The sequence below is a fragment of the Syngnathus acus genome, chromosome 19, assembly GCF_901709675.1.
Source record: "Syngnathus acus chromosome 19, fSynAcu1.2, whole genome shotgun sequence".
In the NCBI taxonomy this organism is placed as follows: domain Eukaryota; kingdom Metazoa; phylum Chordata; class Actinopteri; order Syngnathiformes; family Syngnathidae; genus Syngnathus; species Syngnathus acus.
The window spans coordinates 3026452-3052934 of NC_051103.1; the positions used below are offsets into that span (position 1 = coordinate 3026452).

General features: G+C 42.6%; 1 protein-coding gene across 4 annotated transcripts in view; it reads right to left on the bottom strand.

Annotated features, from left to right (window-relative positions):
• snx29 (sorting nexin 29) overlaps positions 1-26483 on the bottom strand; it is a 57856-nt gene that overhangs the window by 28568 nt on the left and 2805 nt on the right. For all 4 annotated transcript variants that reach the window (XR_005101056.1, XR_005101057.1, XM_037277524.1 and 1 more), the window contains exons 6-16: positions 26347-26417; positions 25423-25683; positions 24518-24923; positions 24325-24437; positions 24129-24225; positions 23929-24011; positions 22152-22215; positions 21689-21817; positions 15821-15906; positions 4483-4589; positions 898-1014 (exon numbers count right to left, since the gene is read on the bottom strand). Coding sequence is in view for 2 of the 4 variants with exons in the window: in XM_037277524.1 (XP_037133419.1) it covers positions 898-1014; positions 4483-4589; positions 15821-15906; positions 21689-21817; positions 22152-22215; positions 23929-24011; positions 24129-24225; positions 24325-24437; positions 24518-24923; positions 25423-25683; positions 26347-26417 (1534 nt within the window). In the remaining 2 variants the exon portion in view is untranslated. The remainder of the gene's footprint in view (positions 1-897; positions 1015-4482; positions 4590-15820; positions 15907-21688; positions 21818-22151; positions 22216-23928; positions 24012-24128; positions 24226-24324; positions 24438-24517; positions 24924-25422; positions 25684-26346; positions 26418-26483) is intronic.

Genomic DNA, 26483 nt, shown 5'->3' on the forward strand with positions numbered 1-26483 from the left:
GAGTGCTAACACGCTTACGCATGTCCAGTAGCGTGCACATATATTGAGCAGTCCAGCAAGGGAAGCTGGTGAGTTCAAAGATGAGAGGTCTCACCTTTGTTTATCCAAGACTCTCCTTAGATGGTGACAGATTGTGTGTGTGTGTCAGGGTGCTCTATGTGTAAACCGATTTTAGTGTCGTGTGTTGTTTACGAAAACTATCCTGGGGGGGAAAAAAAGATACGTTGAGGATAAAATATTGACAGCTACCTTGTCTGATCAAAAGAGCATCGTTTTAAGATGTACGACAAACAAATACTTTTGGCACAGGACTAACACAGTACATGATAAGACTTTTAATTTAATTAGGCTACATGACCAAGCAGTTCCAATTCCCTCTGGGAATTGTTGAGCTATTATTCTGACAAATTAATTGCCTTTTGGGGAGGTAAACAAATTTTGTGTAAAAGGTTTGTATTGCCTGGAGAGTTTGTGAAGAAACGTGGGAGGAAGAACGAATGGTTTGGCTAATGGTGTGCTAATTGTGATCCAAAAAGGCCTTGAGCCTGTATGGCTGCTTAGAGCGGCGTAACAATTAATTGATGAATTGACAACCAATCAAAAATCAAACGAATCAATGATTATTTTTGATCACCAATGAATGGTTTGGGCCAACTAGTGTGAGGAAAATTAGTACATATTTTGAAAAACCGGGTTCATCAATGAATCGTTAATTGGCCGATTAATCGATTCTTAAAATAATCGATAGTTGCAGTTGGTTGGTCGTTGCACTCAGCCTGGTCAGGCAAAGCGTAATGGAATCCAACCTACCGGCTCATCTAAATCCCGGCGAGGAAGAGTCAAAAGCGGGACAGGAAGTGTGGGAGCAAAGAAAATGAGTGGTTGTTATTAACTCACCGGTCCTCTCAACTCAATAAGTTCCTGTCTCATCTGCCCGATGAGGTGGTCCTTGGCCATGAGGGTGCGATATAGGCGCTCATTAAACTCGATCAACTCGCCGTGCATCTCGGCCACCTGTAACACACACACAGACAGACGCAGAGTTGCACAACATATCATTAGTACAAAACCCGCGGCTGTATTAAAAAAAAGGGGGGGGTTATAAACTATAAAAGTTACAATCCTCAGTGGCGCACACACAGAAGGAGCAGTCCAGGTGGAGTCCAATTAAAATTGACAGCAGAAGAGATTTAGGGGAGCAGTTAAACTCCACCCTGTGGTGGAGGAATGGCGCCGCAGTTGTAGTCAAGTCAAGTGGCGAATGCAGATTTGGAGCCCTGGCAGTCACAATCCTGCCAGCCAGCTAATCAATTGTCTTCAGCTCTAACGAACCTTGACAGCGCTATCCTCCATTCCGTGCGCTCATGCTAATAGTAGCGACAAATGATGTGTATGCGTCGGATGCCCAATCTCCCTAACCTGGCCGGACAGGTCTTTGTCAGGTGAGTGACAGCTGTGGCACACACAGTGCCTTTACACGAGGCCCCTGCTGCCACGAGCGCTTCGGTGGGGCGACGTCACATGACTGGCGGGTGAGACAATGCTGTTATTGCGACATCCTCGGGCAGCACATTTGCTTTTTCACATACTATTTAAAAGAGCATGCTGTGAATTCTTTAGCGCACTGTTTCCTTTGTTGTGGCAAATATTTTGATGATTCAATAGAGCAAATGATCACAAATAATAAATACAATCCTAAGCAGCCGTAATTGAGGTTGGATTCGGCTGTTATCAACTCTGCCTCTGCTCAACCCAAATATAGATTTGACTCTTGAGTCAACCCTAACCAAGAAGACACTTAGAATCACTTTTTGACATCAAGTAATGAAATATGGAGGGGTGGCTATTAAAATCTATTTTAGGGGCAGCGCTATTTTTCTTCATATTCAATATGCAAATTGTAAAATGCTAATACTGAACCGGTCTGCTTTGGTGTCACCAAACTCATTGTTGTCGTACCAACCCAATTTCCAAAGAACAATAAGCTTGGTTTCAGTTCTCTTCTTAACTGCCTCCAGGCAAATATTTTTTTTTCTTTATACAGCATGAGGTGCACCTGCACAAATAAATAAGAACTTATTATTATTATCATATAGCTGTAGAAATGCAGGGTGATGGATCGGTAGAGGAAAGCCTTTTAATTAATACTCAAAATGTCTTTCATCATCACAACCACGATGAAAAAGACTTTTTTTCCCAAGGAGACTGCGTTTTGATTCGTGCATTCTTCTTTGTTTGTCGTAGTATGGCTGTTAACTGCAGCTCAGAAGTAATAAAGAGAATATCAATGCGTGCCGTGTCCTCGGGCTGCCGCTTAAATCTCTCCTCTGTCAAACACTACTCCAGCTCCTCGGGCAGTCTTATAAAATAAAAAATAAAAAATAGGTAGACGCTCTCTTCCATGCAGCTGGATTCGGAAATACTCCTTTTGAGTCAAAGAAACACTTGACAAACGCTGAAATAATGAAATATTGTCGGTCTGGTTTCACGATAAAGTCTTATAAATCAATTCTGTATGTAGAAGAAACACAAAAAAAAAAAAAAACAGTATTCTATACAGAAGAATATTTAAATATCCGGCGGCTGCAAATGACATTCAAAATTCTCAAGAGCAAAAAAAGAACATCAATCAAATCATCCTACATTCCTGTAATGTGGTTTTATGTAAAGAATAAGAATCCAGTTCACTTCAACTCATTACATCTTGGAGATGTCGCTTCCGACGGAACAGAGAAAGTGGCACAAGGACATGTACAAAGCCTAAAAAGTCAAACTTAAGTGAGAGTAAGAGGGCTGAGATTGGATTTGAAATTGGATGGCGAGAGGAGAAATAACCTCACTACATCATCAGCGGGTGAAATTAGTCATGACAAATGTACTTTGCGCTGCTGCTAACGTTGCCATCTTTACTTTTTATTGGTTGTGTAAGCAGAGGCACAATGGTATCGTCGATTATTTTGAAATGTGGGAGGAAGCTGGAGAACCGAGAGGAGGGAGAAAAAAAGAAACGAGACAACCTGAATATGACTATTGCCCAACGCATGTTGGATTCCATGCGTGACTCACTTGAGCACATCTGCTCCTCAACAGGAGGAAACATGGCTGAAGATGACGGAAGAAAGGGGGGGGGGGGGGAGGTGAGTAAGGACCGATATAAAACCGACAAGCTGTTCTGTCCACCATTCACTGGGAGTCAAAAACAAAAAGCCATTCCAATGCTGCCTTCTAATGGTGTCTGCAAATGTCACATAGGGAAGGCATAAGCTGATTTTTGCGGTCATTTGTCCATTGACGACAATGTTGGGAGCAAACATTTTCTAACTCTTGCTTGGCCTTTAAGTGCTCCACTCACTTGCATTACTGTACGTCATGTTCTCGCCACGTTTCCTCTGAAACGCAACATTCTGAGCCGGTGGCTCGTAATTGTTGTTCTTGTTCCAAATCTTTTTGGGATGGTTAATTAATGAGCTCGTGGATCAAAAGGGAGAATCCCTCCTCCCACTGACCTATATCACGCTTGCTCCTTTTTATTTACTACGAGGAGGCATGAGGCAGACGTAGATGTGACACGAAATTATATGGGCTGAAAATATGAATGCAGAGTCACAAAATGTGTCAAGTCAGATTGTTTTAAAGGAATATCAGGCAGACTTCTGCATATGCACACGTTGAACTACAACAGAATCCCATCACCAAACTTTACGTCATCAATTTATGGGCTGCTTGACCAAGGAAGCCGTAGAAGAGTTACAAAAAAAAAAAGTTTTCAAAGTCCTTTATTAGCTTGGTGATTGTTTTAACTGCGAATTTGCATCAGTTCATCCTATAATCCTTTCATTTATTTTCGTACGACTCGGAAAGTTCAAAAGAAAATCAATTCCAAAACACTGTGGATAACCCACTGGCTTTCCCCCCATCAGGGGAAAACGAGTTGCTTACAGAAATTTTAAATTGTATTATCGCCTTCAAAAGGGCTCTAAAAATATATGTAATAAAGCCAGAACAGCTCGAGCGGAAAATTAGATTTTTAAATTCATCAGGCACAATTAGGTGTTCAATTTCTCACTTAGACACTCTCGAGGGGTGAACCGGTGCCGTTCCAATTACAAGACGGCATTCCAATGTTCTATTTTTTCCCCCCACCACATAAAATCAAATAATAAATAAAATAAAAACAATTCTTTGCTTTCTGCACCACACGCCGCAATTTTTTCAGCATTGCATATCCAGAGAATTGGCTCAAAATGTACAAAGTCAACCTCAGTGTCACACAAATAGAGCAGAGGTCGGTCATAAACACAGCTGTGTTTCCCTAGTAAATGCAGGTAAACACAGTTGAATATTTATCTTGCTCTGGCAGCCCTCATTAGGAAACCAACAAACCCTCTCAATGTGACATTTTCTCAAAAATCAATAGTGTGGTCGCTCACAAATGGGACTCCAGTAAGTAGCCAGGGTTGTGCAACAAGATCAAACACTCACCTCTATGAGTTTACGTTCGTAGCTGGCTGCCAACTCTTCAATGTCGCCCATGCATTTACTCGGAGGGGCAGGGGCGAGCGCTTCGCTCGACGGCAATACCGACAGCGCTGCGAGAGACAGAAAAAGAATGACGCTGAAAATGTTTCCGCCGAGTGCTCCTCTCGGTTACTTTGTGACACTTGCAGCTGCTTTTTGATCAAGATTCAAGAGAAAAGTAGTCTGGATAATACACACGCTGGCAGGCTCTCAAGTGCCTTCCACTAAATTAATGTCATACCGGAGTAAAAGTCACACACAAAGGGTTCGACAAGGAAAACACACAAAGATGCTTAAGCACACAAATCCTCTTTTTCTTTGTTCGCACACGGTGCTGCAATGTAAGTCGGCAAGTCAAACACCGTTTTTTTTTTTTTTCCCCTTGCTGTCATTTCTATTAAGATGATAAATGTCCCCTTGATTCCATTGCGGCTGCTTTTCAGACTTTCCTCTCAGCTCATTGTTTCTTTGTAATACTGAAGCTCGCTCACAGGCTTAAGTCATCATGGCAGCGCCTAAAGCGTTGTTTCTAAGCTCATAAACATCAACTAATAGGGTTCCCTCTGTGGAAAGGGGGAGGAGAAAAAAAAAAAACAGCGCGACTTGGCAGAAATGGAGGCGCTGTGTCTTTGCAGCGGAGGACGCAGGCAACGGTTTGATTGGATTTTCAGCACCGCCGAAGAAAATTAACTTTGGAATTTCGACGTCAACACGCCCCGCTGACACAGACAGACACGGCGGAGCTTGAAGGGAGAGATGGGAAGACATGCTCTGAGAGCAGAAGAAAATTAGGGAACTTAAAACACAGTGATGGGAATTTAACATGTGGAAAGGCTTCAGAATGCGCATAGAAAGTTTTGCTGACATGTGAGGGGTCAAATATTAACCTCCTCGCCAGCATTTTGTTCACAAAAAGAGTGGCACAAAATCTAGAATTCAGAACATTTCATGAAATACTCCAAAAAAAAAACGGTGCGCTGCAGATGATGCCACTTAGGAGCTGTCACAATGTAACTAATGTGGACAAACAAGCAGGAAACGAGTGTTGTGTGAGGCGGAATAAAAAAACGGTGTGGATGCGCGTCGGGGTGGGTGAGGAGCAAAATCGGGGATGACACCACAGATGTTTCTGGCTGAAGAAAATTGGGCTGACAGCTGGTGTGTAATAACAAAACTAACTGAGCGTCATTCCCCGACAGCTGTGTTGTGCGCTAGGAAACGTTGGGCTGCCCATGAGCAATGTGTTGAATCGGGAGCACCAAGTGTGTGTGTGTGTGTGTGTGTGTGTGTGTGTGTGTGCGAGGGTGTTTCCCATTCGCAGACTTGCATCCTTGGACTGCTCACCTGAGCATTTCCATCCCATTGGTCCAACTTGAGTGTGATAATGAGCTATCCCAAATTGCTAACAATAAAAGCACGGAAAATAACTATCAATATAAACACTAACATCTGAATTCACTACTGCCCAATTCAGATAAGATAAAAAAAAACGATGAGGTTGAAAACTATTATTCCAATGGGCTTATTTTTAGACCGGCTGCAGGACAAAAGACTTGTGGAAGGAGCAAAGTAAATAAACAACATTAATCCTACCTTCGGGTCGTGTCTAAATCGGTTCAGGCAGATACATTTATTTGGGCTCTATTTTATTTACCTTTTCACATTTCAAGCAACTCTTGACTGATTATTGTTGACAAATATTGCAGTGCTGAGTAGAGGGAAGGCATCATGGCAAGTTTTTTTTTTTTTTTTACTGAGCAGACTTGTAGGTCAAGACATCGAGATTGCGTCAACTGTGACCAATACCGATGAGCTCTGACATTTCCCGTCTGCTGTGATCTGCTTTTTAATACGAGCCGGATGGAAAGCTTGTACTCAAATTCCTTGAAACTGACTGTAAATCTGATTCATCTTTATTCTTCCCTACGATTTTATGTGGCCAATCTCCTTTGTTTGTTTCTCATCTTATTTCCACCTTATCAATCATTCACTCCTGTTCTACTTAACTTGGCAGCACACTGCGCCGTAGTGCATCAGTGGTCCCTTGTTGCTAATCAAATATATGGGGAAGGCCAGCCACTCTCAGCTATACACAATTTTTTTTTTCGCACTGAAAGGTACATGCAAGACATGCTAAATTAATTTGGTTTTCATTATAAAATGACAGGACTGAATACAGGAAGAAAGGAACAAAACTATTTTTGACAAAGGAACGCTAGGATTGAAAAACACACACATGCAAGGGGCCCGTAGACAGCGTCGGGTTAATCACGCAGACGGGCCGTGCATTGTTGAAGGGCTGGCTAGGGAGCAGGCAGGCATCTGGCTGAGTTAATTAACTAGTGCTAATCAAAAGCAATCTTCTTTCATTTTCTAATCGCGTATCGTTTATTTCTCGCGTTCCCTTTCCTCAGATAACGGCGTTTTTTGTGGGTGTGTTGTGGAAGTTACATTCAGGTTGCCAAGAACACGTAAATGTTAAATTACTGTTAGCCGTGTTAACATATGGTGGTTCCCATTAAGGGATAAAATGCGGTAATTTTTGTGTAAACAAGATTAAATTTAGTCCTGTCGTCAAGCAGAAGCAGAGCTGCACTGTGTTGGGTTTGTTTGTGTCAGATAATTGCGATCAAAAGGAGGAAAAACCGGAAGCAATTGTGGTCCAAAATGTTGTGGAAAGTGGGGAAATCATTACTAAGTCATTACCCGGAGCCTAAATTTAATTTGCGGCACTCATATCGTTTTCCCGCTGGTACAAATTGGCAAATTATTGTGACATGAAAGCCGGGCTTTTCAAAATCGATACTCATTGTGACTTGGGAGAAGTTAAAATACGTGGAGTGTGGCGGTTCGGCAAAATTAATTCCTCCATAGGGGGATGACAAACAAATCTGAATTTGTTTTTCTCGGTTTTAAGAATATATTGTCTCCTCCTCTGAAATTATTATTATCGCAGAATATTAATAATATTGTATGTATGAATCCTAATCTGACTGGAGACCATAAAAGCTAGTCATATCTTGCTTTTTTTTTTTCTCACGACAATACAGTATATGCTTTGATTGTAATTACTCGCATTACCTTCAGGACCCCGTTTTCTCTGTTCTTTTCTTCTGTTCCCACACTCCAGCAGTGACCCACTTTCCTCACGGGGATGATTAAAGTTTCATTTTATCATCTGCTCTAATCTGAAGCTTTGCGCCTTTTATTTAAGCTTCACGCCTCCGAGCGTGACGGTGTCACACGGTTGCTTTTGATGGAAAAAGATAAGATGGGGAGGCTGCTCGCAGACCGGGCGGGGTGCGAGATCAATATTGGGATTATGCAGAGTGACGCGAGTTGCGAAATATTAGGTAGTGGCAAATGTGAAGGCGTGTGGGGAGCTTTACCAAATATTCACGTCATCTGAGAGAGAACAAAACTGATTAGAGCGTGTGTGTGTGTGTCAGAGGAGGGCTCCGATTACGAGTGGTCAGGTCGCACAGTTGCAGTGTGATGTCATTTCCTGTCGACAGGAAGTAGCAATACACTACAAGACAAAATGGCGACCAATGTGTGCAAGCAGGTGTTCATGTGCGAGCGATGGAAGCAAAAGCAAATAATTATTCCTTTGATCGAAATAAATTATTAGAGAGGGTGGGGGGGGGGGACTGTGACCCAAAAATGTCTCGGCCAGAAAACATGGCAGCTCAATCTGCTGCATCCTATTAAAAGAGTTATTAAGCATTCAGAGAAGGTGCACACACATGCCGACGGAATTTACATTTGGCGAATGTATGGCATGCAAAATGCATGTCTGCTTACTTAGTACAATACTTGCGTTCGTCGAAATAAGCACACGACGCTACAAGCGGGCCGAGCGGGCCTGCTAAGAAATTCAACCGTTCTTACATGAAGGTGACATGTTCGTGGTCAAGAGCTTGGCTTGGCTTAACCTAGCACTTAGCTTCTACTCGAGCCACAACAACCGATAGAAAGCATAAAAAAAATGGGCCGTGTCTCTCATTTGTTCGTAGCACTTATCCTTCAGCTCGGAATTAATGTGTTAATTATCCGCTGATCTGTTGGCGCAGCGTGGTGTATTTTTTAATGAGGAGTTGGAGTCCCTGGAGTATTTATTAACAACGAGTAGACAACATTTCTGTGAAGGTGTTTAAGTGAGAGTATGTTCACTTTAGTGTCCAGTGGTGGTTGTACGCATGCCTGAAGGGGGAGAAAAAAACTGGTAGTAGTGCGTTTAAAATAAGCATTAAGAATTGATGTTCCCATCTGGAGGACAAGGAACAGCAGGGGAGAAGAATTTTTCTTCTTCTTTCAAAAGTCCAGAAGAACAATTTCATTTAGTGCCAAATGAAATATTCTTTGTACCTAACGGTGAATTAAAAAAGAGAGAGGACAGAGCGATGAGGTGAGGGAGGAAATGGTGCTGCCGTGACCTATTAGCAAGTGTAATTTAGACATTTCCGATTTTAGATCAGAGGAGTGATGGATGGAATGAGATGAGATGGAGGACAGGGGGGAAAAAAAAATTGGACTGGCTGCCATGTCAATCGGTAAATAATTGATTATTTATTATTTAATTTTTTTTAGTCAGAAAAATGTTCTTTTTGATGACTTCATGAGAACTTCAAGTAGCCTCATCAAGTAACAATGAGACGAATTTGTCCACTTTTCATTCAAATGCACTCAATACACAGCAAGCGGCGCCCGCCCTGCAAATTCAACTTCCCGAGTTCCCAAACAAACATGACCAAGTGCATATGTTAGCTAATCAATAGGCAAAGTCATTATGCTCCACTCTGACATTAAGACAGCTAATCACATCCGCTTTCAATCAACACCACCTGCTCCTCGCCTGACGCACTTATAACAACAACAACAACGACTTGGAGGATGTTGTTTTTGCAAACGTTTCAACATCGCTGTGACTCGCACGCCAGACCCACTGAGTGCATCGGCGCTAATAAGTTCCGACATCAAAACTTGTCCAAGTTGATTAGGTGGCCTTTAATCATGCAAACTTATCTGCAAACATCCAAGTGTTTTTTTTTTTTTTAATATATTTCAAACGCCTAATCAACAGCTCGGCTCCCCTGCACTAAACATGAGGAGGATGCCTGCGAACTGTTGCGACATGACCCCCCCTGCAGTTGTTTTGACACACTGGAGTGCGTTAAGCAGATGCTCTCCATAAAACAAGAAGGGAATCAAATTAGCTGTCTTGTCACTAGCCAAAAAAAAAATAAAAAATGAACGGTTAGAGAAGCTTGAAGGGTTGTGAAAGAATACTCTAGAATGTAATCGACAATATTTTTTCTTTGTGTGGTCAAAGGTCTAATTAGCACATACAAGCTTCCTTATTTATAACCTCACGTCCGCTTTGCATTAGTGCGCTTTATTAATGCAAACACAGAGAAAGCGCGAGTGGAGATGCGAGACGAAAGGGACGACAAAGGTGGAACTAAGAGGAAGAGAATGTAAAGGGAATGGACTCCGTTCTAGTTTTAAATATTTCAGCCACGGATTGCTGTGTGGAAAAAGAAGAAAAAAAAAATACTTTTGATCCAAACTCCAAAAGGACTTTTATAAAACAAGCACTTTGTTGAGTTGGCCCGTGCACAGTAGGATTCACTTGGGGGGGGGGGGGGGGGGGTTACTCGCTAAGTGAATTCCCTTCAAGTGAGTGTTCATTATGCTGGGTGAAATGCATCTATCTGGAGCCAGAAAAAAAAAAAAATAAGATGCTGTGGGTGTTGCATGTGCAATAGAGTGAGCATGTGATAGATGCTCATTTGTAGGATTTGCTTTAATTAGTGTAAGAGCTTCTGGCTGGGAAACACAACAGTGAAGGTATTTGTTGAGGGTTCAGTCGATAATTGCTATTAATAAAGCAATCTTAATTAAAAGTATGCAGAGTTAAACTAGAATGGCACTCAAATCACAAATATATTTTTTTTTTAATCGACATTTAACATTTGATTTATGGGGGGGAGGAGTGCCCCCACAGCCTCCCCTCTAGCTCCGCCAGTGTCCGGTGTAAGACAATCTAATCCATTGCAGCGATTCAGAACTTTTAATGTGGCTGCAAAGGTGGTTTTACAGACAAGTCTCGCCTTTGTCCCAAAGCCAGAGGCATAAAAGGAATGAGCCGAGGTGCCGCAAAGACCTTATGAGAGCCCCCCCCCCCCCCCACTCTCTCTCCCTCGTTTCCGCAGCGCAGGTATTTGACCAGAACTAAAGAGCCCTCTGGAGTCAAGATGAGAAGCTTGTTAGAATAAGAAACTCTCGCAGCACGGCTCATTATCAGCTCCTTTTTGCGGCTCACTCGCTGTAAATCCCTTGCTGCTTTACTCTCGGCCTGTCAGGAGGTGACGTGTCAATACAACTCAAAGGTTTGACTCTAGAGAATGAATATCGGAGCCTATTTTACATGGTTTTTTTTTTTTTATTCCTGGGCTGCTCTAAGGAAACTATCACTTGGGATCTGAGATTCTAATTTGATCATAAAAAAATGACATCTTAAACAAAAAATATTCCCCCTTGTGAATTGATTCACCGAATTATTTACAAAGGACTGTTCGTTTTTTCAGCCGCTCTATAAAAAAAAAAATAATTGTATTTGCCCTACTAATCTAACTGCTGTGTCTAATAAAGGTCCAACCAGCGGTTCTATATGCAAATGAGTAATTAAGGAATCGTTAACGTCCACTCCCGGCTTAAAATAGGGGTGGAAATGAGGCATGTGCGCACGGGTACAATGTCACGATGACGCACAGATTCTTGCACAGGCTCAGCTGTGCACTCGTGAAAATCACTCGCTTTCATAAGAATATGATGCAACAGTAGATTCATCTTGGCTTTTTGCACTTTATATCAAAGCCGCAGTAGTGCATTGAAAAGAAGCATGAAGAAAAGACAGCGAGAAGAGCAGACGAAATATCTGCACTTTGCCACCAACTTAAAGCGCCAGCGCTGTAACCAAACACGTGTCCGAGCACGACAAAGGCCGGTCTGACAAACTCGGCCCGTGTCCCCGACATCCTCTACCTGGCAAACACGGGGAATGTTTAATGCTCCCTTCGCCGCCCCGCATGCTAAGAGGAGCGTTATCATCAGCGTGGGCACTCATGCAGGAAATGAACAGCATGCCTGGACCCTGACAAAGCACCGGCGGCACGTCCGACGCCGACTGGAAGGCCGGCGGGATGGCGAGCTGGGAGCAGATGCAATCACTCAGGAGATAAGGATGCAAGACAGACTAGGTGGAGAGATTGTAAAGGCATACTGTGGATGACGACTTATCCGGATTTGATAGCATCGTGTTCATCCACTTGAGTGTGCATGTAAAACTTGCATGGCAGCAATGTGGTGAGTTTAAGCCTGCGGTTACTTTGAGCGCCAGGTACAGTCATGGCCCGAAGGTGTGTGTACTTGTGCGAGTGTGTATTATTGGAAAAATCAAAAACAGCCAGAGGCAACGCAGAAGGTGAATCTCTCGCTATATACACACACACACAACAGGGCTTCCCTCAGCTTCACATCAAATTTCAAGCTCCCTTAACTGAATTTGTAATTCTAACCAATCCATTTCTCCGCATCAAAACAGAAGTGGAATGCCTCAGATATTAAGTGGAATATCTTCACCAAGGCCTAAACGTGACTGTCTCGAGTACACGACACACTCTCGCGGCAGTAAGGAGACCAAATGATCTCTCAGCCAGAAATTAATGAGAAGAGATGACAATTTAAGTTGCAGACTCGCCACTTGTGGACATCAAGAGACCTCTAGCAGAGAAGGATGATTAAAGCGTTCATTAAGAAGCCTCCGCCGAGGTGATGAGATGTGTCGCCCACCCCTGCGGTGCGACACGGAAAATACACACACGTAATAAACCTGGACACAAAATTGTTGACAACACAAAGTCACGTTATTAATAGCCGGCGGGGCTGCTTGGTTGATTGTCTTGGATGGAAATGAACATCCCTCACACCTTTGAGCTGGTAAACAAGACCAATCTGCTAGTGGACACAATTAAGCTCAAGTCACATGGAGGATGACTCATCATTTGCTCTTTTACACTCAGCCTACTGAGACTTAAAATAATTTTTCTTTTTAAAACGTAAAGCACTCGCACGTTAACAGTTTCACGCCGGCCAACTGTCTTCGGGGGGCCTCCGCTTGGTCTCAGCCTAGTCTGCAGAATCCAAATGAATCAACTAAGAACAATAGCCGATGCACTTTTGCCCTGAAAAGATGCATGCCTTGGCACATTGTTGGATAATGACTCCCTTCTCGCCACCGTGACCTGTTTTCCGACCGCCGAGCCCCTCCCGGAAGGCGTGCCGCCACCCCTGTTAAAAGTAATGAATAAACGCTTGCCCACACTGACAGTCTGGGAGAAAAAAAAAGGCCATTTCAAGGAATTAAGTTTTAATGAACATGCACACACACCTTCCCTGATCAATTTATATTCACAGATCCCCCTTGTGTAAAAATAACAACAGAATTTACACAAATACACAAGTGGCACGTTAAAACAGCAAGCCTGACCTCGCCCGGGACCGACAAGGGCAAAGCTAAACACGGTGAGGGACAATAAATGCAGAGCTGTGCGTGTAATGAATAAGTTACGCACGCCTATTAGGACAGGCAGCGGTGATAAATGCCTCTCATTCACTCATTAGGCCGTCAGCGGGCGCAAGAGAGACTAAAGGCCACGGAGTAACCTTATTTGCTTTTTAACAGCCATGTAATGCATTTCCTGATTGGAGATGAATAAGCCCCTGCCCGCCGCCCCTTTATTTACGCTCAAATTAAACACGGACGCGGCAAACAGGCAAAATAAAGAGTGGCCTCTGCGCGAAATTAAGAGTCAGCCGGACAAAGTATATTTAATTAAGTACGATTAAAAGAGTGAACTTTGGTTTCTTCAGGAACATAAAATAACGGGCCACGTGATAGACATAGGATTAAATAAACATCAATTGGGTCTCAACCTGAAAACGGAAAGGAGGGAATTAGCGGCCCTTGACCCCCTCATTGATCGCCTGCCGTTTCTCCCGAGAGCCGCGTCAGCACTGAACAAGTTAATATCGCTCGAACCCTGGCCTGGAGTTGGCACTCTAATCTTTTTAATCTACACCACAGCAGGCCAATTTAAACTAGGCTGCATGGCGCAATGGGCCATCTTCGACGGCAAAGGGCCACTTTCCCTCTGATGCAAAGACTATCTCCGCGGAGAATCGATCTCTTGGGTAAATCATTCATTCAAACAGCAAACGGTCAACCAGGAGGCCATTACAGCTCCTCTGGGAGAGAGCCAAAGCATTATTATCTGGAAGACAGCAGCGAGACGCTCGACATTCTCTGGGAAGAAAAAAATAGATTTGTTTTTCTTAACCAATCACAGCTCTCGAGTCTAATCTTGACTATGGAACATTGCGCCAATTGACTTCAGCGTTGAATTTCAAGGCAAAGCATCTTCACAATTTCGTACATTCTGTAACTTCAACCGTTCAACTTGCACGTCCACTCGGCTTTGACTAATGAGGCGTTCTAGGAATAGTTCACGACAGAAATACACACATCTTTTTGCATTACGCTACACGTGATGATCGTTGTGCTAATGCGGCATGTAAGGTACACAAATGTGTGCCCGGTGCATTCACGCGTGATCTCCGCTCCAATCTCGTACGACGTATTAATATAAGCATACGCTCAAAGACACTGTTCCCTTTTACAGAAGAAAATTAAAAAAAATGGGGAAAATCCTGCAACGGCATCCTGCAGGAAACAATTAATTATCAGTCCATCACAGCAGAGGTAAAAAGGAAGCCTCTTTAGCGGGATGCCAGCGGTGCTGAAGGCGCCTACCGAGCATTTGAGAGAACACGTCCGCGGCGCTATCATTAGAGAGAGGCTCTGATCACAGGGAAGCATGCCGACAGCACGTTAAAAAAAAAAAACAGCCATTTGTCTGTCAATTCACACCCCTCCCTCAATTTCTACCCCCCCCCCAACCTTATACTTGCTACTCTTAGAACCCTGCAGAACAGTGGTAGTCAACATCAAAAGCAGGCAAGAATAAGGCACATCATTAGCGGGCGAAGACAGAGGAAAGGGAGGATGAAATCATTTAGACGCCGCCGTGGAGAGGAAATTGCTACGCCTGTCGACGGCAAAGACGAAGAGAGAAAGGCCTGAGTCAAAATAAGAGGAAAGTACAAATGAAGCGCCGGATCACAAATGGCAACTCTGATTGGATGATAATCAGCCGCTCGGAGCTCCGATCAACACCTCTGTGATTTTTTTTTTCCCCCCCACAAGTGTGCACGGGCGACCAAGCCTTGTTTGAGACGGCAATTGACAGGAAGCAAAGATGAAACGCACAGGCCCTTGTTATGTTTTAAACATGACGCCAATAAGTGCAGACACAGCACGGAAGGTCCCGGACGGCTTAACAAGCAATGTTCGTCGCCGAAGCCCACCGCCCGTGTTTGACCTCCTGACTAAGACGTGAGAACGACGAGCGCAGACTATAATTGGTGGGCGGTGGTTTATTACAAAACAGAGGCAGACTTACCTTTAGGGTTACTGAAAATTAATTACAGGCCACCACAACCATTTAAAAAAAAAAAAAAGAAAAAAAGGCTAAAATTTACTTTGATCTAAAGCTATTATTGTTTCAGTCCGATGGAAATTCAGCGTGTTTTTCTAATTTTGTTATTTTTGCTGTGTTTTGCTTGTGATGTAATCACAGTTGTCCTTTTGTACAAAGTTATCTCAGTCGCAAATTCCGCCCAAAAATAATTACGCTCTGATGTGCTTGTTGTTTTAGTCCTCGTGAAATGTGTCCTTACCTTTCACTTTCTGCAGGACAAACAAAGCCCTCAGGCTGACACAGATAACAGCTCCCCTTTTTACCCCCCCAAAAATGCAATTATCCATTATTATGTCCCTGTCTAATCTGCCTAGTTCATTTTATTTGCTCTCAAACAGCGGCGGCTTATCTCACTCGTATTTACACAGAGCCCCGCTTCCGTCCCCAACGCATCTGCACCTGACCTGCCGTAGGCAAAGTTATTGGCCCCGCCCCCTTCGCAAAACATACACAAATAAATCTAGCGGCTCGCCGTGGTGGTATTTGCCAAAGCCTCACATCACTAAAAGTGAAATTAGACACTTGAGCCACTTGAGAAAAGGCACCGGAATTGATATGGCCTCGCCGATGGATTCATGACACTCCTGTTTGAGAGCAAAATATGGACGAGCAACCTCTGTGTGTGTACGTGTGTGTTTTACCGTCATTGCCCTGGCTCCCCTCTCGCTTCAGCATCTGCACCGCCCCCACATACTTCTTCAACTGGACCTTCAGGACCTCATTTTCCCTGCACAAATAGACACACACAGATATCACATAACCAATAACGGCTAATAATAAAAGAGGTTGTGGGCGCGGTATAGAGGTGATTTATACGTTTTACCCGGCTAATATTCTTACTGGGAATCCATTAGAGACTAGATCAGATTGGTTTCAGACTATATTTGTAACAGTGTGTGAAATGATGTGTAAGCTGGGGGGGAAATAGAAATAAACTCTTGGAATTAGAGAGACATGAATAGGAATCAAATATTCCAAATTAGGGCAAGAGATGTGATATCAAATGTTTTTGGGGAGGCACAAAATGAGCGAGGGACTCTCCTTAAGAGGTGTTGATATCGATCAAGGTTGGAGTGAGGCTTTCTGCTCTTGCCAGTTCAATTTAATTTAATTATATTCACAGGCAAATCGTCGGTCATTTAGAGAGATATCGGAAAATTTCATTTTACTGACAATGAATCTCTGATCTGATTTGAACATATATAAATGATTCAAATTAGTATTGAAATGTAAAGTAGCATTAGTATGTAGGAAAAAAAATAAATAAATCTTCAGAATTTGGATCCAATTGGTTGGTCCAAAGTTTTACAGCCTACTGAGATCATCGGCATAACCTTTGACTGATGATTTCATTAACAGAATTTATTATCCGCTGATTTGAGAATAATAACTGCAGGAGGAGATATCATGGAGGTAGCGGTGAGATCTGTCTAGAAGGATTTCCTATTAAAACCTGACATTTACTTTTATAACATGACAGCCTGTGTCAAAAATTTAATGGCACCCCACAATTTGAGATACTGCAAATTTATTCCTATCCATATTTTTTGTTGTTGTCTTGTTTGATCCAATAATCTTTTATTTACAGCAAATGTCTCCTTCCGTGAATAAATGATTATCTGAAGTAACAATACTAAAGCGTTTCTGTCTTGCCACGGTTGTATTTTTTGTTGGTTTGCGTGGCCCGATAATGAACTCGTTTTGTTGAATTATTGATCCTTCAAAGCGTGAAATGTTTTCTGCTGATGTAACACTGGCTTGTTGTGTGATTCAAGACGCAGCGTGAGCTGAAGTATGCACGTACATTGCAAATGTAGCTCCTAATAGAAAAGTGGCATTATTGGTGCTTAACTTTAAGGATCGGGTCTAATTATGATGATCATCTTTTAATTGGTAACATTTGGTGAACGGAAGCAAGCTAATAAAACAAGATGCTTTTTTTCCTTTCTTTGAAACGGTGATTAAAAAATGGATTTATAGAACTTAATATTTCTCTTTAAACTATGATACCTACAGTAATTGCCAAAGTTGAGTCAAACCCCTCGAGTACCGTAATTTTCGGACTATAAGTCGCGGTTTTTTTCATAGTTTGGGTGGGGGGGCGACTTATACTCAGGAGCGACTTATATATGTTTTTTTCCGCAAATTTTTACTTGATCATTAACACATCACTTACAAGTATAGTTGACCACTTCACATGTTATTTTTAGTATAGTTGATCACTTCACATGCTTTGATATCTTTATCTTGAACATATTCAAAACATGAAAAATAGAGAGAAAAAATCAAATAAAGTAATTAACACTTTAAAGCGCCATATCCTCTGGACATGTCCTCTGTCACCAGGATGACAAAGGACGCGAAATTTGATCGATGGATTTAATGATTTGGAGTGACACAAATGGTTTGATAATATTGTTGTTTATGTGATAGTTATTTAAAATATAGTTTATATATCGTTGTATGGGCCTGTGGAATAATTTGAACTGCGGCGCGGCACACGGCATTGTTGACAAAGGACGATCGATGGATTTAATGAATTGGAATGACACAGATGGTTTTATAAACGTGTTATTTATGTAATAGTTTTTTTTAAATAACTGAATGTTACATCAGGCCCGTTCTCAGCTCCTCGTTTGTGTTTGTCACGTTAGCATACCGTATTTTAGCCTGTTGTTGCTCGTTCATGTCTGTTCTTGGTGTTGGATTTTGTCGAATAAATTGCCCCCCAAAATGCGACTTATACTCCGGAGCGACTTATATATGTTTTCTTTCACATTTTTGGGCATTTTATGGCTGGTGCGACTTATACTCCGGAGCGACTTATAGTCCGAAAATTACGGTATTTTTTTTGCATCTCCCTCACTTTTTTTTTTTTTTTATTATTTCCATGCTTCTGAGTCACACCTTAATCCACAATAACACAGCGAATTGGCTGTTCTATGCTCTGCTTTTATTTGGAAGTAATAAAAGGGAGCTACCAAGACACTTTCCCTGAGATGCGTGTCACTGAAAAATGCCCCTGAGTGCAATTTACGCTCATTTCTCATTTCAAGAATGAACTAGCCAACGCCGTGTGCACAATTATTAGGCAGGTGACCATCTCATTATCTTTATCATAACCATCATAATGATTATCGGGGGGGGGGGGGGGGTTATCTGTGTTTAATTTAATTTTGGTCGCCTGCGTATTGCGTTTCAGGCTGCATGTGTGAGCGTGCCTGTTCAACCACCCCCTTCTCCCAATGACGAAGTACCTCTTCCCAAACCCACTCATCTGGCCACCTTCCCATCTTCTCGCTGCCTAAAGGCTACTTTTTTTTGTTTTTGGCCAACTGATGGTGTAAAAAAAAAAAAAGGGGAGGGGTATTTTGGTTTGGAGCACATTTAGCCCAATCAATGATTCTACCAAGAATTTTGAAAATTTGACTCGCTGTACTTGAAACTGGCAATGTTTTCAAATGTAATAACCCAAAATGAAAAATCATGCTTAAATCAATAACACCGTTTCAAATATCTCAGGAGCAGGTGATTTGTCCAAAAAAATGACTCACTACCCTTCTTGATGTTGTTTTAACACCAGCTCAATGTTTTCACAATGTTATCCTTGCTGACTACGCCAAAAAGTAAACACATCTTCCTTCTTAGTCATCAAAGCTGGTTATTGTGTGTAAAATGTCATCAAGCTCACTCACTTTGTTTCACAACATTGACAAGTGAGATGTCCAGGAGATAATTCATTTTGCCTATATTGAAAGAGTTCTATACTGACTGAGCAGATGTGTTGTAGTCATATAAACAAAGACGGGGTTTCTGAGTGTGGGTTGATATGTGTGAGCAAAGATCTTATATTTTTCTGTTCTATTTGGGTGCGTGACTGAGTAATACCTCACCTATATATCTAATCTCTTGGCTGTGAGTAACTTACAAAGTGAACAGCAGGAGAGGCTACAGTAAATCTGCTCAATTCTATTTATGGTAACTCACTTGCCTTCTGTCATCCGTAATACAGTGGAAGAGTCGTAAAGCTTTTAAATAATATTCTTTCAAGTCGACGTTATATAGAATTGGGGTCCCAGTGACAAATGTCGTTTGGTTGCTTTGCCTGGTTTGGATCCTACTAGAGGTTCACCACCATGGTAAGGTGACATGCATTTTAGATGTTTACAGGAGTGAAGGAATGGCTGCTAGTAGTTTATATTGCGATTGATTGACAGCCAAGCTTGATTTGTTATTCCCACCCACCGTTGGGTGATTTCTAGCTGCCCATTTTGTAATTAAGACTACCTACAGTCCTGGAGGAAAACGGCATCATCTGGCAACTCGTTATTTTTCATTGACTAAAGCCCAACAGACACATTTTAAGATTGGTTTGGTGGGCTCTTAAGGTGTGTTTTACGACAGTGCTGTAAAATAGCTCCAATTAGTAGTTCTTGAATAACTCCTACTTTGTCCTCCATTTTACTTGCTGTTCACAGAAGCAAAATGAAATGTAATTATTTAGTCTTGCAATTTTTAATGGAATGACTAAAATAAAGATTTTGGTCGCAAGCGCTACCAGTATAGCCTCATTCCCCGAGTGAAACTGACAGCTTCCAGCTTCCATTCAATGGCTAGCTGCTCCTTTGCTGGTATTTATAGCCGCTATTGATCGAGACGGATTTTAGCCGAGGAGGAAAGGCGGCACTTGAGATTTAGCCGCTGACGACAGAATCGGATTTGTGAGTCTGTGCCAGTTTTGAGATGCACATTGCATGTCAGAGTCACCTGCAGCGAGAGCGAGACGAGCCTGAGGCCATCTCTACCTCGCCTGCTATTTCCGCTCCATTAAGATGTTCCGTGCCGATGCGAAAATCATCGCATATTAAAAAGCTGACGCACTGCCCTCTCAAGATTGCTGAGCTAGGTTTTGCAGCGGGCTCAAACCTGGAAAGGATTTATTCCTTGAGGGGAGTGCCAAGTATATCTCAGGGGTCTGCAAAACATTTTTTCAATAAACCCCCCAAATTTTTTTTTTTTTCCACAAACTGCTGATGATGATTCTATACACACTCGGGGGGGGGGGTAGAAAATCTGGAGAATGAAATCTAGTATCTACTTTCACGTCTCAAATGTCTTTCATACAAAATCTGAGTAGCAGGCAAGTTCGACATCTGAGCTCCCCCATGTGGCAACGAATCAATGACCTCGCAATATAAGACAAAAAAAGACCAGCTTTTAAAATCAAAGACAACAGCGGGGAGCAGACGTGGATTGAAATCTACAAGTGTATAGGGAACAACACAGAGCTCCAAGCATCACAATGAAAAAGGAAACATTGGCGCCCCCGAGTCGCTTAACTGGAGTCACTCTGACACCGATCAATTGGCATTGACTTATAGGAGTCCACCGTGTGAAAACAGACATGCCGAGACTTTCTCTTTAGACAGCGCTAGGCCGACTAATGGGAAGCCTGAAGACTTGCAGCCTGGATGCAATTAATCGAACTAAATAGCCTTTTGTGCTTGCTTCTAAAAAATGTGTGTGTGACTTTAGATAAACTTTTTTTGCATGGAGAGTAATTGTGATTATGTGAACATCAATGATGCAGCTAAAGTATGAGCCCCAATGTGGCACAACAACAAGACCGATTAATCAATTCCGTAAAGTTCCAGTGGGCTATTACAGCGCACAGTGCTTGTTTATTGGAAAAACTACACATCACAAGCATCTGTAATGACTCGGTCTTTGGAGCTGGAGGCTCATGGCTTTTCGTCCCGCTGTGGACAAATGTCATGTTGTTGCGGACGGAGGTGCTCGTTTGCTTCCTGGCCGTTTAACTCATCCCTATTTTTTGTTACTCTGTTCATTTTTTAGAGAGCAAAGCAGTTGGGTCTGAATTATTTGCGCCCTTCGGTGGTTACGGCCGAGCAGTATTTATCAATAATGGTTCCGGCGCGACTACAGCAAAACCTCCAATCTAGGCTTGAGTTCTGTTTAAAAAAAAAAAAAAAATCGCGATGTAATGAGGCGTTAATCTTAAAAGCGTGGAAGAGGAAAAGGTCCATCGCTAGGTAGCTATGATCTTTGGCTCCTTTGGCTGATGTAACACTCAGCGTGTGATTCACTCGTTTTAAATCACAGGCCCAGTGTTTGAAATGCGTAGGAAAGGCCTTAAGGTGGTTCAAGTGGGTAGAGATTCGTGGAAGTAATGACATTAAAGCTTATTTGACTTCGACGAGGCAAATTCTTTACAATGAGGTAAGAATTTTAATATGACAGTTAGAAAACTTGCTTCAAGGTTCGTGCTGGGGTATTTCACATTTTAAAAAAGGATTTTATTGGAATGAGCATTAAATCAAATTTGCATTCATTTTAGACTAAATTGCTATTTCAAGACTAAGAAGCATCAAATATGTTTTTTTGGTTATAATAGAACGATATAGATTTTTTTTTTTTTTCTTTTAGGCGTTATTGTCACCCCCATTGGGTGATTTGTTGTCTTATTTAAGAACGCTCGTGTATGTTACCTGGCCAGAGCCTGGACCTTAGCCGCGTGTCTCTCTTCCAGCTCAGCCAGCCTTTTCTTCAACAGCTCAATCTCCTGCCTCAGACCCGCTGAATGCTCCATTTCCCCATCCAGCAGACTACGAAGAGACCTGCCAAATGCACCAAGTGGACCATCCATGTACAATTCGCACCGACTCATATGGTCCAACTGAACCTTTTCAAGTACACAATAATGAAAGAGAAATCTGCATCATTCATCACATCTGCAGTGAAAACACCAAAACTATAAACTGTTGGCACTTAGTGTAAATCTAATCAGTCTGTGGCAAAGTCAGCACGAAAATGCCTCAAGTCTGTGAAAAGAGCGGCGTATTAAATGGAAAGGTTATCCAACAGCTCTCACTATGCATGTGTACGTGAGCATCTACATCCCCGTTTGGCTTTGCAAGTGGCAGATAAGGAGGCCGTATATCCCCAACGTACCCATTTTGTTCCTCCAGCTCATCCTTCCTGTTCATCATGGCCACAATGGCCTGCCGCAGCTCCGCTGGAAAGACACCACACACACAAAATTCTGGACTCTGGCTCGCCTATGCACTCGCTTAATGCAGCAAGATGTCCGGAAATAACCATGAGACAAGAAATTAACTACCCGGTACTTTTTTTTTTTTTTCTTTGTATGCTACAAATTATATAGTTTGGTCTCATAACTAATGTAGGGTGTCCGCGTCGCCCCAGATACAAGTAGGTCTCCTTGCAGCCCTGGGCCTAAGTGCCGGGTTTGGCTCGGGGAGGCTGACGATGAGGAGGAGGTGTGTGGTGGTGAAGAGAAGAAGAAAAGGAAAAAAAATGGACGTGGGGAGCGTCTATACAGCTCGACATCAGTGAGCCAGAAATAAAAGTAACCTTTAGTACGACCACGTATTCACAGTGGGTGCCACAGACGAGCCATTGGGGACTTGTGTCGAGCCAGACTACCCTCGGTCTTCACAGAGGGGACTTAACACACGACATTGCCAGTTTCTAAGACGGCGAGGGATAGGAAATGAATGCTTCCGCTTGTCCATATAGGTAAACGCAGTTCTTTAAAACAAGGTGTGGATCAAACGGCACACTAATGCAATTAAATTTGATGCGAGACAAAAAAAAAGTGATTCAACTGAGATATTGTGTACACAGTCTTGTTCCTTTTTTTACGGACAACAAGTGGTCACATCGAAATGGGAGCAATCGCTAGTTTTTTTGGGGGGTTTTTTGTCCTGTGACAGTGTAATAAATTAAATTGGAGTGCAATTGCAGTTTACTTGGCAGTCTACCCCAGTGGTGGTTGGTGCCGCACCATTTTTAAACACATCACAAAAGTAAATGAACTCAGAATAGTTCTACTTCAATTAAACACTTTGACTTGGTCTCTTCAGCATTTACTAAGAGTAAAATTCCACCAAACAAGTGTGATGTGAATAATTTTTTTTCCTCCCAAACTTTCATTTCACTCCATTCATTGACATTGCTCTCAAGGATGTGTTGAAAGCCATTGGGCTCTGTCAATGGCCTATTCACTGGACCAGCAGTGCCACCAGGTGGACAAAACATCTTGGAAATATGAGAATCTTTTTCCTTTTTTTTTTGTAATGTATTTTTTAACATAAATGAATTGCAGTGAAGGGTAAATTTTAGAGAGATTGCATTTTCTGACCACATGTTTCTTTCTAATGTTTTATAACATTTGTTGTCGCATGATAACTAATGTAAGGGGAAACAAATGGAGATGTTTAAATTTGTTCCAGAAATCTCTTCTATGATAATGTTGCACAATGTTAATTCAAGAAAATAATCCAGACAACATATGGGAAACTATTGGAACTGTTCTATTGTTTCTGAATAATGTTTTTCTATTAAACTGAAAAGTTGGCATCAAAATCTGGAATATTCATTAAAATGACCGAAAAGAAACTTAAAGGTCATGAAAATCTATTTAGACTTACCATTTCAACAACGATGCCTCCACTTTATTAAAAAAATGTATCAGTGTCTTCAATACTGTCCAATTTTCTTGCTATTGGATCGATGCCAAATCTCAGTGTCGCAAAACAATACTGCTAACTAATAAATGGGCAAAATAACAAATCCAATACACTTGATATTTTTTGTAACACAAATCTTTGGCTTGAGAGCCTTGGAACAAACACGATCGGGAGGCTTGCTCACACGGCAGACGGGATGAGCGAGCGCTGACCGACAGAATGATAGAAATACTCACCAACTGTCATGGACTCTGGCAGAGCAGATGTTGGCAGTGTAGCACTGAGCGGAACCGACAGCGCCAGTGGACTGGACTCCGTACTGAAATACATCAATGCGTCAATATTGCGAATGCAGATGGCTAAAGTGGCTTATAATAAGTGTCGAGACTCCATCTTCGCACTAACACGTCGTACATACAGCAGAGCAGATGCTTACTTCAGTGGCGGCTGCGATTCGCGGCTATCGCAGTCTTCCACTGGACCCGATGACGCGCACTGAGCGGGAAAGGCCGCCGAGTCCTCCACGGAGTTGACTGAAATTAAAACAAGATGTCATTTTGTGCGGCCTGTGGAGTTGTGGCACAAATGTTCAATTTCATAACTAGCCATAAATAAGCACTTAGGTACAATACCTGGCTGTGGGGTGGTGGGACTGAGGGGGATGAGGATGTCCGAGCTGCTGCGGTCCATCAGTACCTGCACTGGGCTCCACGGGGACACGCTGGACAGACTTCCAACCACCATCCTAAAGAAACATTTGGAACTCAAGTCAAGCTGGGGGTGAGCTTTCTTGGCGTCCTATTCATCTCAAGTAATACAACTCACTGGTCATTGCTTCTCTGATCCTCCTGGATTTGAGCTCTGCCCTTGTATTTTTCCTCCTCATCCTCCTCGTCTTCATCTTCCTCCTCATTATCTATGCTCTTTCGGTCTGGCAAAGGAGGCGTAGGCAAGGGTGGCGTACGAGAGTGATGGGGCGAGCCCACCCAGGTCAGCGCAGCGATGTCATCCAGCCCGTTGTGAGAAGGTGACTCTTGGAACGACGGCTCCAGGAGATCGATGCCTTCCTCCACGCTGCTTTGAACGGGATCGGCCTGAACTTTGCTAATTCCGCCAATCTTGGGGAAATCGTTGTCGCCCTCCTCCTCATCCCCTGCCTCCAGATCGTCGTCAAAGGAAATGATGTTGGTGATTTTCTTTTTCCTCCGCCGCTCCTTCCTTAGCCCAGAATCTAGGTGGAAAAAGACAAAAGGGCCTCATTGAAGACATTTTTACAAACATTTGGGTCATTCCCAAACTTCTGGAACTTCTCAGTTTAAAAAAAAAACTGGACAAAAACACTTGCCGTTCCGAGCCTAAAATCTCTCCTGTGTATTCGCAAGAATTACGAACCGCCATTTTTCAACCACAGTTTAAATTTTAAACGCCGCTCATGCTGTTAAGTAGAACACATTAAGGGAAACGGTGTCAGCCAGGCCCAGTGGAATGGAATCGGGCAGACAGCTAAAAGAGGTCAAACACGAAGGTCTGGACGGTTGGACGCTTTATTGCGGACACCGCTACCCGCTGCAGCATTAGGATGGAGACGAGTGCAAATGAATATTTCCTGTCAGAAGACAAGTCACATGCCGCTAACCACATGTGGGCTAAATCCGTAATGACTAGGATTTAGTCAAGCAATATATCTTCCGGTTTTCTATTGGATAATGTAAACAGATTTGCAAACTTACCGGCAGAGGTGCTGCGCGGCAGGACAGGGAGAGGGTCCGAGGTTCCGTCCACTCTGGGGCTGAAGCCTGGCACCACAGAGGTGGCGGTGCTGATCTCTCGGAGGAGGCTGCTGACCCCCTGCGTGGACTCCTTCCACAGGCTGCCGATGCCCTGCGTGGACTCTTTGAGGAGGTGCGTCATGGTGGAGCCGCCGCCTTTTGTCGGCCCACCGTTCAGGTCGTTGTTGTCTATGTTGATGGCGAAGAGGATGGAGTTCAAACCTGCAGAAGGGAGGGGAGGAAAAAGCAAGTCATTACCGAATGTTCTTGCTAAAACGGCTGCGACTTTTCAACTTGCTCAAAAGCGCTTGCTCGGCACTTGGGAGTAAGCTAAAACAAAAGCCAGCATAAGATCAGTCCAACACATGAATATTTTAAAGTTTGTCCTCACTTGCATGCGATTTACTTATCAATAGTTCAAAGGGGAAGCACAAAATGAGCATTCATCTTCAGTACCCATAAAACAGTACAAACGGTTTGAACTAGTTCCGTTTTTAGTCACAGAACTTTAATACCACAATGCTGCAGTAATGTGATGGATCACAAAAAAAATCAATTTCACTAATCCTTAAAAATAAAAATACAAAGATTTTATTAGCACACTGTCATTTAATAGCAGTTACTTGTGCTGCAAAATGAACAACAGTCTAGCCGCCCATTATTTTTGAAAAGATGGGTTGGCTATCTGAAAAACTATATATTTTCCTCTAAAGATCTCATTCGATTTTGCAGAAGTACCTATTGTTGTGGTTTACAAGAGTAAAAGTCCCTACTCATGTCTGCTCTCGTTTCATTGACTTCCTGAATTCCACTTGCCAGAAAGTGTACTTAAGTGCCCCGAAGGCGGGAAACGTTAAATATGAAATATGACATTCCCAAACTCACCTGCAGCCATCGTAGGCAACATACTGGCTCTCTCTTCATCAAGTATGAAGGCCCAGTCTTCATAGTAAGTGCTAGAAAAAAAAGGTGGCAAATGGCTCAAATCAAAAGAGTGCATTAAAAAGGACGCACATAAATCT